The sequence below is a fragment of the Conger conger genome, chromosome 7, assembly GCF_963514075.1.
Source record: "Conger conger chromosome 7, fConCon1.1, whole genome shotgun sequence".
Taxonomy (NCBI): Eukaryota; Metazoa; Chordata; class Actinopteri; order Anguilliformes; family Congridae; genus Conger; species Conger conger.
In genome coordinates, this window is record NC_083766.1 from 23,670,271 (window position 1) to 23,687,284 (window position 17,014).

The 17,014-nt window shown below is 43.6% G+C and overlaps 2 protein-coding genes across 3 annotated transcripts in view; both read left to right on the forward strand.

Moving 5' to 3' along the window:
- The first annotated feature begins 218 nt into the window (after nucleotides 1–218).
- LOC133132964 (proheparin-binding EGF-like growth factor) lies at nucleotides 219–6,733 on the forward strand. 2 transcript variants are annotated; one of them, XR_009709184.1, is made up of 6 exons: nucleotides 219–499; nucleotides 1,232–1,447; nucleotides 2,083–2,263; nucleotides 4,116–4,271; nucleotides 4,851–4,983; nucleotides 5,298–6,733. XR_009709184.1 is itself a non-coding variant. In XM_061248816.1 (6 exons), the coding sequence occupies exons 1-5, from the start codon at nucleotides 457–459 to the stop codon at nucleotides 4,964–4,966; spliced, it is 669 nt and encodes a 222-aa protein (XP_061104800.1). In that variant the 5' UTR covers nucleotides 219–456; the 3' UTR covers nucleotides 4,967–4,983; nucleotides 5,298–6,733. The 2 variants fall into 2 exon arrangements, 1 of the variants encoding a protein (XP_061104800.1); XM_061248816.1 differs by having other exon boundaries at nucleotides 4,894–4,983.
- Nucleotides 6,734–12,484: 5,751 nt separating this feature from the next.
- The window catches only part of pfdn1 (prefoldin subunit 1), a 29,932-nt gene continuing 25,402 nt past the window's right edge, over nucleotides 12,485–17,014 (forward strand). The window contains exons 1-2 of the mRNA XM_061249139.1: nucleotides 12,485–12,602; nucleotides 14,143–14,309. Coding sequence (XP_061105123.1) covers nucleotides 12,570–12,602; nucleotides 14,143–14,309 — 200 coding nt within the window. The 5' untranslated portion in view covers nucleotides 12,485–12,569. The remainder of the gene's footprint in view (nucleotides 12,603–14,142; nucleotides 14,310–17,014) is intronic.

A 17,014-nucleotide genomic window follows, 5' to 3' on the forward strand; every position in this document is an offset into this window, starting at 1 on the left:
CGTGATTGTATGGTGACAGACATGGAGACTGCAAGTAGAACCAAATGCAAAAGTAGGCTAAGAATCACTGCTTGTTTTCTTTAGAGCGGCACAGCCTATTCGTAGACAATCTCCGTTCCAGAACCTTTAATAGAGTACATTGTTGTTGCAGAACATTTCATCGAGGCGTGGTCATAATTCACCGACAGCGTATATATAAATGCTCGACGCGAGCTGTGAAGTGCTCTTTTCAACGTCCCGTGCCATTCTGGGTTTGACATTCGCAGTCTTACGCGAAGCTCGCGACCAAACAGACGCACCCAGCGAGGGGGGATTCGGCAGTGCGGACAGGACGTGGATATTGACACAGCAGACGGACGGACACAGGCTTCATTTTCTTCTAGCAACGGGGAATACAACTGGAACTTACTTTTATGTGATATATTCTTCAAAAAAAAAAAAAAGAAATCTGGAAATATGAAGTTGCTTCGGATTGCGCTGTTGATTGCTCATGGCTTCGGTAAGCGCTCAGACATACGATAGCAGCCCAGCTAACTCAACTCCGGCCACATGTCGCCTCGGTTGAGTTCTCAGTCTCATTCTTGGAGTTGAGAAAGAAAAGCGGAGATACTACGAGGGAGACGCTTTGTTTGAATCACTTGTTAGAGGGGAAACTTTATTCCGAGCTATTGCAATAAATTCAGAACTTCTGACAATGTCGGCTATCCTACTTGACTTGTCTGAAGATGACTTCATCCAGGCATTTGAACGGCGGTTTTAAAAATAAGACCCCGGTCAAAAATAGGCTATGCCAAAGCATGCTTTATGTAACATAACATATTTTATGGCCATTGCGTATAGGCTATGTTGTGAGTGTTAATACTCTTAACATTTCGTTTTCTCTGTCAAAATAGTGCTAGTCAGGTATCTACTAAAGTTTAATAAATATCATGCGAGTAGAGCAATATATGAAATGTCACCAGCGAGTAGCCGACAATATTAACGTGTAGTTTTCAGAAATGTGCAGACGAGCAGCCTCGACTTAAAATTAGAACTTGTTTTCAATTGCATATGTCAAAATTCAAATTCAAATGTCAACTTATTAATCGGCCAAGTGTATAAAGAGCGCCCAGTCTGGAAATATGTAGAGTTTGCACAATTAATGATTTGTTGATTGTGTTGACGGCTGAAAATTTGTCTAAGGTGACGTCTCATTTTTCAAACCAAATAACATGTTGTCTTCGTTTTCCAGCGGTGTCCAGATTGGCCGGCAGCGCCTCTGTTGACAGCTATGTGAGCGCCAAACCGGCGCAGACTTCGGTGATAGATCTGCTCCACGCACTGAGCGAAATGAATAGCGTGGAAGATACTGCAGAGGTGGAATACGGGAGTGAGGATGAATACTACTACGATGAAGATGAAGAAGAGGATTATCTATCAGGGGATTATGGACTCGAACTCCCCAGAGGTAGTTAAGAAGAGACATGCATATAATTGGATTTAGTAGCACTGCGTAATATGTTAGCTGCATCTTGAAGTTTGTATATCTAACTAAATAACTTATGGAGGAGTTATTATGATGCTAAATACAACATGCATGAATGCTTTCTTCAAACATGCTTCTTGTGATGCGACCGAGGATTGGCGGGTTTTATCATCCTTTGGTGTGAGGAAGATGAGTGAATGGCAGAACGATAGTGGTTTACCTCCGAGTAGTTGAAAATGAAGTGTTTGGGCAGTAGCAATCATGTTTAGCTTTCTCATTAATATAGCTGTTGCATTGGTAATCCAGCAGCGAGGCAACATATTTAGTCAACAGTGAGTGTTTTAGTGAATGACCTATTTTCAACAGAATGATCAGTTATAGCCAGAGTGCGCGAGTCAGCAGCGTCAATCATAGGCCTTTGGGTGAATGTCGAGCGTAAAGACATTTAAGTATTGCATATATTATTAAATTACACAGTGTATTAACCACAGTGTATTTCCAGCGTAACATTACTGTTCCGAGCTACAACCGTACAGCATCATCATTGGTGTTTTGATGCGCTCCAATGCGTGCTTGTGAAGACGTTGAGATGTGGGCTTTTTTTGTCGTTGCTTCAGTGGCGTTTTCCACCAAACCGAAGGACCCGTCCGTCGTTCTGAGCACCGAGAGGAAGAAAAAAGGAAAGGGCAGGAAGAAGGGCAAAGGCAGGAAGCGGAACCCCTGTCTGAGGAAGTACAAGGATTTCTGCATCCATGGCGACTGCCAGTACCTGAAGGATCTGCACGCGCCTGCCTGCATGTGAGTGCCTCTTCTCTCTGCTGTTAAACGGTGCTCAACGGGCGAAACAGACAAACATTCACCTCTAATGTAACTACAAGTGAGTGCAACTTGCAAATATATCACAGTACAAAATATATAGTTGCATAAATCTCTGACGATTTTTCCACACACACACACACACACACACACACACACACACACACACACATTCCTCCATCTTCTTGGAGGTCCCCATTGATTCTGTGCATTGTACCAAATGTATGACCCACACATCTATCATCTGTAGTGTTATGGGCTTGTGTGTATGTGTGTGTATGTGCGTGCTGGCAGTTAAGCTGTTTGGCAGCGGAGAGTGTTTTGATGGAAGCCACTGTGTGGCTTGGCAGGACAGCACTATGACAATTCACAGTGAGTGACTGAGGGTGATCAAGTGCCACAGAGCAGTGGTTTCAAAAACTGGGTCGAAATCCACTGGTGGGTCGTGGGAGGGGGGTTGGGGCGGGTCACAAAATAACCTGTCAGAAATAACACTGTAAATAATACTCTTTCCATTGACGTTGGCAGTCGGCCATAGAATTGCACATTGTGCTTGTTATCTGCACCGCAGGGTATGTGCGGTTGATTTATCTGTGTGTTTAAAAAAATTTATTTTAGAAAATGTAGGCTACATTTTAATAAGGTGTGCTTTGCAGAAAGTGTATTCACCATATGAAATCTGTGATTAGAATATTCTTACCTGAATGTAACAATCAACACTGGGAATTGAAAGCAATTCTTGTTCTAGAACACTGACTTAGAATTTTGTTGACAAAATTCCAAAAACTTTGTTCTTAAAAGGGGTCATGTGGGTCTTACAGTAGTCTGAAAACCACAGCCGCGTAGGCAACTTTAAGCAGAAATGAATTCTTCCCAGAATGCACCTGTTCAGGTTCACAGAGACTGCAGCTCTGGGCTGTTTACTCTGCAGAGGCCCCAGTGGGGGAGTAATATAAAAATAACCCTTTCCCTTTGCTGGCTGAGACACATGTCTTGGACTGGGTAGCTCCGCTCCGCTATGCCCCTCAGCTTTGATGCTTGTGTTGGCCCAGCCTGTCCTCTGAAAGTGTGGCTGACTTCATATTCGTCACTCCCACTGCTCCCCTCCGTGGAGAGATTAAATATCCAGCGCACTCTCCTCCGTCGTCCTTTGTAATAACTCCATATCCGCCGGCGAGTTTCCCCCTCATCACTGTTTGTATTTGCATTTGTGATCCTGAGGCCCATTTACTATTTTCTCTGTTCATTTTCATTTGATTGGTTTATAGGTGCAACATATAACAGGCAGAATTTTACCAAACCCCCAAAAATAGTGAATGAAAAAGCAATTCAAAAAAATAAGTCAAATCCTAGCTGAACTGTAATAACAGTGATAGCAATGGTGCTGTTGGTAATGAAACCAGTGTGTTCTGTTTCTCCTTGTAGTATCTGTAGTCTAGATGTGCACGCTCCAAACTGAATTACTCTCTCATTCTCAGCCCCCCTCCTTTTCACACTCACTCTCTTAACCTATTAATGTCCAGAGTGGGAGTTTTGGAATGCCTTTGGTCCACTTGTTAAGCTGATCTTACTCAAATCTGTTGAAATGTTTCAAATCGGCCAATGTATGAGGCTACAGTGTGGGTTTTTCCGTGACTACTTTTCGGTCCTCAGTCACAAAGAGTTTCTTCCTACACCAAACAGAATGACCTCTGTGGTCATTTTCTTTACATCATATTTTTAAACTTTACTCTTCTCTCTCTCTCCCTCTCTCTCTCTCTTCCTCCCTGTCCCATCTCACCTGTAAGCCTATATTGTATGTGCAGAACTCATCTCTCTCTCCCTCCGTCCGCAGATGTAAAGCGGGGTACTCAGGGGAGCGCTGTCACCTCTTCAGCTTGCCGGTGTCGAAAGAGGAGGGGAGCTACAGTCGGACCACAGCGCTGGCTGTGGTGGCGGTGGTCCTGTCCCTCATCTGCCTCACCATCATCGGCATCCTCCTGGCGCTAAGGTGAGCCGGCCCGTCCCTCACCAAGAAGCGCAGACTACTCACATTTCCTGTCTGTACACTCGCAGATAAATAAATAAAGCTACAAATAAGTGCTTAGGCAAAGGTACGGATGCCAGCAATATATAATTAATTTGCACATTACTGTACTTTCAATGGTACACTTGAGAAATTTGATCCTTGAAGAACTAACATTTACCTCCACTGTCACTTTATTTCTGAGAAAATGATTCCTCTATGCTTTTACAAAAAAAATCCAGACAGTATATCTCTCAGAAGAAAAGGTTCAAAAAGGTTCCTTTCTATCTCCATAGAGGAGCCCAATCTAGATCTGGGGCTCTTACTTTGGCAAAATTGTTAAATTTATGAGCGTTCACACTTTCTGCATGTACAGAGGGAACTAAAAAGGGGTTCCTCTATGGAGATAAGCCAGTGATTCAAATTTTTCCTGAGAGAGTACCTATCATTTTCAATACAGCCAGTGTTGTTTTACATGTCAACGGTCCAGCATCAGCAGTTTCTTTCTTCATTTTGTCATGGTTTTTGAAACACGAAATTTGAAGCTCCTCTTCTTCTTGGTAGGAAAGGTTCCAGGACAGAGGGCCTAAATCCTCTGTTGTTTCAGGTTCCACAAACAAGGTGACTATGACGTTGAGAGTGAAGAGAAGGTCAAATTGGGAATGACCTCACACCACTGAAGAGCAGGAGAGGAAAGGTGAGGTCCGCACACCGGCTGGGGTCATGACACTAGGGCAGGGGTCAGCAACTCATGGTCCTTATGGGCCGAACTGCTCGTCTTCTGACCTCCCTTTACCTGGGAGTCAGGTGTGAAGACAGTCTGGCCAATCAGTAGCTTTAATTATCCTGGAGAAAAGAAAACCAGGCCTGGATTTGGCTGGAGTTGATGATCGCTGTCCTTGGGGCTCTTTAACCCTGAGAAACCGTGCTACCACAAACAGTAAAACCGTTTTGCGGTGGTGTTCTGCTGGGTCATTGACAGCCTGTCCACTGTCTGTTTCTCTATTTCAGCCAAAGGAGATGGAAATTCTACCTCAAAAATGCTAAAACAAATGGAGAAGTGCCAAGAGGAACACACGTTTCGGGAAGAAGGGGAGAGAGCAAGTGTGTCTGGCACATGTGACTGTCGCCCCGCAAACGACGGACAGACTGACGGACAGGGCAGACACACTGGAGGCGGGTGAGGGATGTCAGGGGGTGGGGGTGGGGGGGCTGAGTTTGGCCAGCGGACTAAGACAGACGTCTTGTCTGAAACTGGGAATCTGATTGGACGACGAGATGGACTGACGGAAGATGTGAGGATGATTCTCTGGCGGTGTGGGGTCGAGCGTGTGGCGTAAGGACTAAGGAGGTTAAATTAAACTCTGCTCTTCATCCCGTTTTTGACAGGGACATGGTATCTTTCAAAGGTGCTTTTATAGCAGAAAGTCACGTGGCCTTTATGTGGTGTGTTGTACCGTTGTACGATTCATTTTTGTTGTTGTTGTTGTCATTTTGTTTGTTTGTTTTTCCACTCACGTTCGTTCTTGTCTGTCTTGTAAATGTATTTATACCATCCGTATTTTAATTTATTTATTTATGTTCTGGTATAGTCGTATTTATTCAGAGTTCTACTGGCTTAGCCTGTTTTGGAAATGCACTGCCAGTTCTTCAACATTGAGATAACATTCATGTCCTTGTCTATTTTTATATGGAAAAGTAATCCAAGTTGATATTTATTCAAATTAAATATGGTAAAGGCAAAGGCCACCCAGTGGTTAGATGGTTTTTGTAAAGAAGCTTTATTTGCATTGATAGTAATTCCCATTCAGTGGTTTCTACCTGTGGCAAAGTAAAACAAAAAATAGACTGGCTGAGATACACAATAAAAACAAACCCATGCTTACTGTAGCTTTACCAGTAAAAATGGCCTGAAAGCAATCTCTGCCTTCCCACTGGTCAAGGGCTGTGTGATGTAAAGGTTAAGCTAAACTAATTCAGAGGTAATACTTTACAATTAGGTTACATGAACGGGCATTAACTGATGTATTTGATAACTAAGTTACTACTGAGAAGTTCATCTGTACTGCTCTGTTAATGTATGTGTATATCATTAATTCATGTTAACAACAACATTTGTTATTTCCAATTCATATTGGAATAAAAAAACTGTTCATATATTTGTTAATGGTTAACTATTTATAAATTGATCCTCTGGTTTGCTAATATATCAATATTCATGTAATTAATACATTAGTTAGAAGTTAACACATTTCATGCATAATCATTAACAACTACATTATTTAATACCAATTCATGAACCTTATTGTAAAGTGTGACCAATTCAGCTTATAAAATGTGAATTTAAAAACAGTCTGGCTTCTCAAAACTAATCTTTTGAATGAACTGAAGTTTTGTGAAATTATGCCTGATATGAATGGAAAATAAAACTTTTTTTTAACTGAAAATGTAACAGCCTTTGTGTCACTATTTCACCAAGACCTGCAGTTTGGTGATATTGCATCATGCGTCAGGGTGAACTGAGGCAGGAAATGATGTCTCAATGACCACAACCAACACATAATTTACCATGGCAGTAACACATGCGCTGACAGACAAACCTCAAACCATTTTTGGTCGTCTTTACTAAGTCTGTTTTAGGTGAGAAATTCCGAAAGAGCTGATGCAGCCACTCTAGTCCTGTTACCGCGGGTTACTGCTAGAACAGTTTGTGTTGTCAGGAGAGGGCAATGCTGAGAGACCACAATCGCCATGTCCGACAGGAAGTCTTATCAGGAAGCACTTCCTCCCGCCTGCGGCTGCAGCTGGGAGTCTTGGAAGGAGTAAACAAGATAATAATCCAAGATGGACACGGGCACACGCCAAAACTGGACGTTTTTAACTGGAAACATAACTACCTCAGATTGACTAAACAATTCAATTACATTTTATTTGTATAGCACTTTTCACAGAAGTCCTGAGGGCCCCTACAAACAAGGGAATAGAAAAAGGGAAATACCAGCCCTGAGCCCCCATATAGCATATGAGGTGAACAACTCCCTAGTCAAACAGTGAAAAAAAACCTCCCAGATGGGAAGAAACTTGGGAGGAACCCGGCTATGGGGGGATGTGCATCCTCTGCTGGCCTATTGGTTAAGATGGTAACAGTTGAGGTATTAAACTAGCAAGTAAACCAGAAAGCCCACATGGACAGATGTAGAGTATGCAATTCAGAGGAGAAGTCACAACTGAAGAGAAAACAACTGAGCCAACAGAACAGGTTGAAACCTATTGGCATATTCCAATAACAAAGACCTTTGGGCCATTTACAAGTCACCCCTCGCCCATTTTGGGTTTTTATCCCCTGCCATGGCAGTTTCTCTGCTGTGGTCCCTCCTGCATCTGTAACCGTCTCCATTTCCCCCCCCTGTATGAATAAAGTAAAAACCACAATCAGACTTTTAAACACCTTCAGCAAACAGCTGAAATTTTCAATCTCTACAAACAGGAATTGAAAGTGTGTCGCTTCAATCTGAGAGACTCAGACCTCAGAACCCACGGTCCTTGTGTGTCTAGCTCTACACTTTGGCTGATATTACAGAGTGCAGGATTGTCTGAGACAGCTGTTCATACCCTTAATAAGTATGTTTTAAAAAAAGTGCTGTTGTTTCAGGAAACACGTGTGGGAAGTTACTGTGTGCGAATACCGCGGACACCGATCCCAAAACAACCTGCCTCACACACGCACCCCCAGGTCCAAAAACAACTGACCAGACACAGACATACACAAGTTCCAAAACAAGCAATTGGACACGCATATATGGATGTATAATCGGGTCCCAAAAACAGCCCTCTCTCTTTCTCTCTCTCTCTCTCTTTCTCTCTCTCTCTCTCTCTCTCTCTCTCTCTCTCATACACACACACACACACGTACACACATTATAATAATGTGTGTACACACACACGCACATACATGCACACATGCACAAACACACACACATGCACATACATGCACACATGCACAAAACACACACACATGCGCATACATGCGCACACACACACACACACCAGACAAAACCACCCAGTGAATTTAGAGATGGGTGCTCAGCTACAACTCAGTTGGGTGTAATATTCAGGGACTGGATTTTCAGCTCAGGTTGAAATCTCAGGTGAGCTGCTGCCGTTGTACCCGTGTGCTTAACCCAAACCGCTTTCATGAATATTATCTGTGTGTGTGTCTGGAATTCTGCAATAGAAGCAGGGACCCACAAACAAGCCAATGAACCCAACTTGAAGTGAAACGGCCTCACATTACATTGCAGAATATCCCATGAATGCTTGATTGGGTTCAGATCTGGTGACTGAGTGGACCGTCACATGGACTACGTCTGTGTCATGCTCATCAAATCACTGGATGACTACTCATGCTTGAGTGATGAGGACATTGTCATCTCGAACATCACCTCTCTCTGCTGGAAAGAAATGCTGTATCTTGGAGTGAAGATTACATTACATTAGATGATCACACACCACCAGTAAGTAATAACTGATGTCACCCTGTCTTCAGAGTGTGAGTGCAACCCATCTATGACAGGAAATGGCATCATTATGGATCAACCATTACATTACATTACATTAATGGCATTTGGCAGATACTCTTATCCAGAGCGACGTACAACAAAGTGCAAAGTGCATACCCATAACATTACATTACATTACAAGGCATTTAGCAGACGCTCTTATCCAGAGCGACGTACAATGAAGTGCAGATCAAACACAGGAACAAGTGTGAAGAGGACCCGAGAGGACAGTATGGTTCCGAGTCCTAGCGTGACGATACAGATACAATTGGAACCCTTGAAGAATACATCAACTTACAAACTAGCATACCACGGTTGGCAGCTAGAATACCCCGAATACAGCAATACAATAGCTAATACAAAACACAATAATATCTATATATAATTATATAAGTGCCATTATAGTCTATGGCATATACAAGGCTAATCATGGTGGCGTGGTAGGGAGGGAAAGGTGCAGCCTGAAGAGATGAGTCTTCAGTCTGCGTTTGAAAGAGGTCAGAGACTCTGCCGTTCTGACATCCACACGTAGGTCAACCAGGGAGAAGTGCACTGAAAGACCCTAGAGGGAAATACAATTTCAAGTGCTAACCGCATGATGATAATCATGACCATAATCATGATCATAATCATAATAATAATAATCATCATCACAACCATCTTCTTCATCATCATCGTTCTCCTCCATACTCCATCCTTTAACTGTACTCTAGAAATGCTTGTGGTGTTAGCATACCCAGGAGATATTCACTGTGAGTCCTGTTTAATTTCAACATCATAAGACACTTCAACCCACTATGCCACTGTTTTCAAATCTAAAAGAGGAAGCTGAGAGAACATTGTTACTGTTAATTGGATGACATAATTTCCTGAAGCAGCTAGAAGATACACAAATAAGCTGTCACCCAGGCCTTGCTTATTATGGTCGGGTCCTTGGGGTATCAGGAGAATGGCAGTAGCGGGAAGATACAGTCACACGATGCTCAGATATCCGAAAGGCAGACATAACAGGAAAATGAGCCACAACAGCTCTGACCCAAAACTCTTATCTGTTGTAAACATGAGGATTATTGCTAAACAAGTACTGCACACAAGCTGAGTAGCATTTCTGAAATATGTCATATGAGGTTATAGCAGGTAAGAATAGAGGCAGTTACTGGTAAACAGGTGATAAGCAAGGGCTAAGACCTAACCCTGGTGTAAAATCCAGCTATGACCAGCTTGAAATACTACCTACCAGCTGTTTCAAAACATAGCTTGAGCTGGTCAAACCATGTCGATTGTAGAGCTGGCCTAACAGGTCAACCAGCTACCAGCTGTTTCAAATCCTTGACTGAATTTTGAGCTGTTTTTTTTTTTTTTTTCAACAGGGAAGTCAAACGCGAAGTCAACCTATGTTTTTCATGGCAAAGGTAATTGCAAGAAAGAGAAAAGCCTGGAAAAAAAGTTAAAACTTTATTTCAGTTTTTGGGAACTGCATTGCGGTCTATCACCACACCCTGTTTCACTGGGGCATAAAAATGATGTAATATCGTTTGCATCTATCCATTAATTGCTGAAGAACTGTTTGTAAGTGGAAAGGTATTAAGCCATACCTTTCTTTTTTAATTAATAAAATAAAATATTATTACTTATCCCTCAAAAAAACACAATGTAAAGATAGAACTACCAAACAAATCTTAAATCAATGTCTCAGTATTAATGATTTAGTTTGACCAAGTTTGCATTGTGTAATTGTGTATGGTGTTGCAATTTCCCTGTACCCGGATGTAGCTATGTTTTGTTGTTCCTGTAGTAGTTTCTGTGTGTGTGTGTGTGTGTGTGTGTATGTGTGTGTGTGTGTTTCTATCACTCTGAGTGCAATATAATGTTCCCCTTTCACATTGTACATTGAGTTCTTGCAATAAAAAAAATGTCTTAGAACTCTGAAGAAACAAGACAAAGGGCTGTTGCTGACTTTCACAAGTCAGGACATGGTTTCATAAATAACTCCTGTCAATTTAATCAATAATGAGTAGTTTAGTAGGATACTTCACTACCATAGTATAAAATACCATTCAATTTTAGTGTATGTTTTTGACAGGCACAATTATTATGTGCAATGGGAGAAACTTCCAGAAGTTTCTGATAACCAGCTGGCTTGACTAATATAGAGCTATTTTAGGGATTTGTGGTCTGAAGCAAGAAAATCTGGCTGCAGGTTTTCAGTGATGTAATGTTTCCATGGGCTCAATGAGCATATTGAGCAGGCTCATTTTATAGCATGTGTGTGATTATAAATATAAATAATTTTATGATAACCAGTCAGCCCAGGTCGGCTCATGTCACCCCGCTTCTCATTGGCCTCCACTGGCTTCCTATTGCCGCACACATCCGTTTCAAGGCCCTAGTGTTGGCATTTCAGGCTGCTAAGGGGACTGCCCCACCTTACATACAATCCTTGATCACTCCCTACTCCCCAGCTAGACCACTCCGGTCTGCCAGCTCTGGTCGCCTTATGGTTCCTTCTCTACGTGCACCTGGCGGTCGAGCTGCACGTTCACGCCTGTTTTCCGTTATGGTTCCTCAGTGTTGGAATGACTTGCCTACCACTGTCAGAACAAGAATCCAGAATCCAGATGCAGACTCAAAACCCTCCTTTTCAAACTCTACCTTAGTCCTCCCTCCTGATTTCCCCTGCCCCTCCTTTCTGATATCCCTATCCTTGTCTTACCCCCCCCCCCCCCAAAAAAAATAAAAAAATAAATATTTTGCACTTATGATGACGACTATGTTTAGAACAGCATTTCATGTGTATTTTGCTCGTTCTGGATGTGATGCTTTGACTTATGGTAGAACCTATGCACTTGTAAGTCGCTTTGGATTAAAAGCGTCTGCCAAATGACAAAAATGTAAATGAATGTATATTGTAAATGTATATTGTGCCAGTACTTTTTTCATTGAGTGCAGCAATCTTGAGTTATACTGCATGGGAAACTAAAAATAAGATTAAATGTAATCTTTGAAGAATGATATAATCAAAAATATATAAAACCTCTGGAGGCAAAATGGCATATGATATGAACCTCAAAATCAGCTAAAAATGATTAGCTGACCATTTACAATGGTCATTTCAGTCACCAGACTTCAATCCATTTGAAAATTTGTGATTTCAATTGAACAGGGCAGTCCACAATCACAGAACAAAGTATCTGGATAATCTCCATTCTAACCCCCAATATATTCACTAATATCACTATCAAAGATAACTGAGCAGTGTTATTCTTGTAAATTGAAGTAGCACAAAGTACTGAAAACAGGGTGTTAATATTTGTGACACTTGTTTTGTGAAATAAACGTATAATTGGAGATACTGTTATTTGAATCCATTGGACCATCATTAAAGTAAAATATTTTCCACACGCTTGAGAATTGTGCTAATAATTCTGGAGATAGCCTAGGCCTGCTACAATCACATTTTATCATATTTCAGGCAACATTGCATGGGTCACAGAACATGTATCGCAAAATGTACAGATATATGTCCCTGTGACGAGAAAGGTTGTGTTTGTATTTATTTATTAATAATATTTTCCTATTTTCACTCAAATGCATTTTAATACTTTTGAAGCCTCATAATTTGCTTGCCTTTAAACGCGACTGCCTGAGCATACGAGCTTCGTCCAAACCACACACCCAATCTGCCCATGCCACTGCGCATGCTCATACCCAGTCATTTTCTAAGATGGCGGCCCCCATAGATCTAGAATTGAAGAAGGTAAATTGATCTCTGTCTCTTTCATTTTCTTTCTTATTTCTGCCGAAGCTGTCTACATAAGTAGCTTAGCAAACGATGATGAAGTATAGCGAGTGTTTTGGGATAAACAGCATAGCTAACGTTAACTAGCTAGTACAGCTATGACGAAGCGTGGTCTGTGCGTGGCTGACCATATTGGCTCGCTAAATTAACCAATATTACCTATCCGCCAGATGTATGCATTGTGCTAAAACATCAAGATTAAAGACTGAATTTCCTGATTCGCATATTTTCGAGAGCAGTTGTCTTGAATTATTTTATCATTATCGTTTTCATCAATACGTAGCTGGTGAGGTGTGCTGTAGAATTATAAAGTGAAATTTACTAGCTAGAGCTAGGGGACGTTAGCGAGTCTGTATAACTAACTTCGCTTTGTTCCGTTTCCCTGAGAGTTGGTGGTGACAACACGTTGTCAACCAAGCACGGGGTTGATCCTTTGAAACATTGAAAGCACATACTTCTAGTGAATTATTACAGAAGATTCGCGAGAAAAGAGAGCTGCATATTTCAGAGAACGCTATTTTAGCTCATGTAGCTATAACTAACAGGTCCTCTCCCATACAGGTGCCTTATCATTTTTAGACCGATCAGAATGACCCACTGCTCCACACGTCATGCGTTAACATCTGATTTGTTTTATGATAATTGTTGTGGAATTTGAAGTTTTATATTAATTTTTAATGAATTTCGTGCTTGACAGTTCCGTTGAAGTAACTTAATTCTGAGCCTTGGTGATGAAGGCAGATGGAGAAACAATCCTCGTAGTGCACTTTATTTAAAAAAAATCTTAAGACTGGTTGGCCTGGCGTTACATCCAGCTAAGTGTTCATTCTCTGTGTATCGATGTGCTGAACTGTTCGGTAGCGATCATGACAGCGCAGATTTTCGCTGGCAGTGCATATTTGGGCAGAGTATCGCCCAGGGACTCGAGGGTTTAGTTGGCCTGGATTTCCCCGTCCCACCAGCTGCCTGTCTGATCGCATTACTGACGCCTTGCAAAATATGCCTCCTTTTTAACTTTCCTCAGAGAACCTCAGTCCATGATGTCATTGTAACTTTTGATATACCAGTACAATTTGTTTTCGTGAGCTCTCGTGAGCCATATGCATTTTATCCATAATCTCCATTCCCCCCTCCAACCATACCTTGCAATTAGTTATCATTTGCAAGAACATTGATCCAGAAAGATAAACTAGCATAATACCAAGAAGCTTTGGGTTTCATATTTATGGGAACACAAACTTTCATGATTCAAGTAAAAATCTGGTACTGGTGCTATTTTGAATACTTGCACAGCAATGTTTAATTTGACTACCAAATGTGATGGTCAAATAGGTGTTTTAGCCAGGACATGAAAAGCCATTAACCCTTCATTGCTCCAGTGGGGATTGTCCGCTGTTTAGTCTAATCAACTGTAGGTTGTTATGGATAAAAGCATCAACTAAATTAGAAATGATATTATAAACTATAATAAATACGGTGCTGTTGGTGCCCTCGACAGGCCTTCGGCGAGCTGCAGGTGAAGATGATCGATACGCAGCAGAAGGTGAAGCTGGCCGATCTGCAGATCGAGCAGCTCAGCCGTGTGAAGAAGCACGCCAACCTGACCAACGCAGAGATCACCACGCTGCCCAACACCACGCGCATGTACGAGGGCGTCGGTCGAATGTGAGTTCAACCGGCACCGCGCAAAAAATGTTTCTGCCCCCCGCTCACTAGAAGTGTTCCAGATTATTGAATCTCACAAATATTCTTACAGATCTCACAAATATTCTTACAGATCTCACAAAATATTCTCCCAGATCTGACAAATATTCTCGCAGATCTTACACATTCTCATAGAATTCATTAAATATTCTCCCAGATCTCACAAATATTCTTTCAGATCTCGCAAATTGTTTCACAGATCTCACAAATATTCTCCCAGATCTCGCAAATATTCTCACAGATCTCACAAATGCTCTCACAGGTGAAACACGCTTGACCGAGGACAATGACGGTGGCCGCGGTTCAGCGGTTTAATGAAAGTTCGTAGGTCACGTTGCAGCAGCAGGAACCGCTCCCCAGCGCAGCCTCCGAGAATAGGGGTGTTAAAGCGAAAGCCTACAGGGCACAAAGTGTCTGCCAGACACAGTGGGCCTCGGGGCCTGCCGTCTGCCAACACCCCTGTCCAGGAGTAATACGGTAGACGGCGTGGAAGGCACGCGCTCGCGAGCTGACCCGTCTGGCTGCTTGAGAGCGCCTGTGATGATGTCAGCAAACAGCAGCCTGAGTGAGCGCGCTCAGTGTGTCCTCGCTGCCAGCCCGCCGCAGAAATAGCAGCGTGCTGTCATCGTCACGCCGCGGCTATTCCGGGAGCTACCCGTTTGGGCTGCTGGCCCGCGGGGTGGGAGATTCCTCGCTACCGTGGCGGGTGGGGAAGGGTGCCAGGGTTCGGGGTTGGGGTACGCCAAGAGGCCGGTTGATGGGCTGCATCGTAGGGGGGGGGGGGGGATCCCCTATGGATAGGCCTCAGCTGGGGACCCCGAAAAACCTTAGTGGCGTCTCTCGTCTCTTGTACACAACATTTAGAAATGCTTCTCTCAAATGCTTTTTTCAGCCATTTTGTTATGGGATTCTAGTTGGTGCATGAGCATGTTTCAAGTGGAAGTGACTCAGACACGACTCTTGACCACTAGGTTTTGGGAGTCATGTTTCCCACCCCTCTGTCCATTGCATTGTGTTCAAAGAGGTTAAGGTCCTTAGTGTACCGATGCAACCGCTATACTGTTTGTCTGTAAGAACCGTTTCTTGTGTTTCCTGACTGTAGTTTATTGTGTGTAGTGTCAAAAAAATTAAGCTGGAGTCTTTATCAGTGGATCAGCTGAACTTTGCAGCTTGCTTCCTGGAACGTTTGTGTGTTTATGTGTGTGTGTGTGTGTGTGTGTGTGTGTGTTTGTGTGTGTGCATGGCCGTGTCTGGTGCTTCCTGACAAACTGCTCACCCTCTGTGTCATCGGTCCAACAATGGGCCGTTTCCCTGGCGATGTGGAAGTGTGTTTTCCTGCAGCTGGGAATCTCATCAGGTACAACAGGAGCGGGAAAATGACCAGAAGCCGGAAAATGGCTTCTTAGCTTCTTGCAGACGAGTGCGTGTGTCCGTTTTGCAACATGACTGTGTGTGTGAGAGCAATCCCTTGGCAAACGCAGGTACGGAATGCAAGCCCAAGCCAGCTGCCTGTCTGTCTGTCTGTCTGTCTGTCTGTCTGTCTGTCTGTGCTTTTTAGTTTTGATCTCTTGGAATAAATAGCAGGAGCACACCCCGATCGCCACCCCCACCCCTCCCACCCCACACGCCGCTCTGCGGATGGCTGCTGGCAGATTCCCCCTCGGTGACCTCATGCTCTGGGACGCACACTTGTTATGTACCCGGGGGGTGCTATTCACTGCTCATCCTGCGCTATTTGGGCCTGTCTGACTGTCTGACCTGCAGCAGAGAGGGAGCAGGGGACGGAGGGCCAAAATAAATGTAAAAAATAAAGAAACAGTGACACACACCTCTCTTTGGGGTAATTGGGTTGGGTTCCTCTCATTTATTTGGACAGCCTTTCCTCCCTCCCTCCCATTCCACAGGTGTTGCTGAATGCGGGAAGCTTGGAGGAATGACCGGAGAGGAAGTCCTGGAGGGGTTTCAGATGGGGGGGGGGTTAGGATGAGTGTCAGCCAGGTGCTGTGGAAGAGAGGAGAGGAGAGGAGGGGAGGGAGAGAGAGAGGGAGGGAGGGCCGTTCCCCTCCCCTCCCACTGCCCCCCCTTCATCACCCACCCTCTGGGGGGTGTAAATCTCCCTCACCGATCTCACCCACACCCCTGTGTCGAGGCACGCTGACATTTGAGGGGAAGGTGTTTCTGTCTCCGTCGGAATGTGGCGTGCGGAGACGTCATTCCTTCACACCTTCAGCAAGCACGGCGGCCATTATTAACAAGCTCAGTGTCTCTGAGAATGTCCTCCTCTCGTCTCTCTCCCCCTGTTTCGCTCCATCTCTCTCTCTTCTCCCCCTGTCTGTCTCCCCCCCCCCCCGTCTGTTTGTCTCTCTTGCTCGCCCTGTCTGTCTCTCCCTCTCTCTCCCCCTGTCTGTTTGTCTCTCTCGCTCCGCCTGTCTGTCCCTCTCTCTCCCCTGTCTGTCTCTTTCTCTGGGTAGGACTGGTAGGACAGGAAGCTCACCTGGGGGGGTTAGTGTGCAGGGAGAGGTGTGTGGGAATCCTACTGAGAGAGCTGTCCAGTGCACAGGCCTGAGCATCAGCATACAGATGCGTATGTGTCTTTGTGTGTGTATGTATGTATGTATGTATGTGTCTTTGTGTGTGTGTGTGTGTGTGTGTGTGTGTGTGTGTGT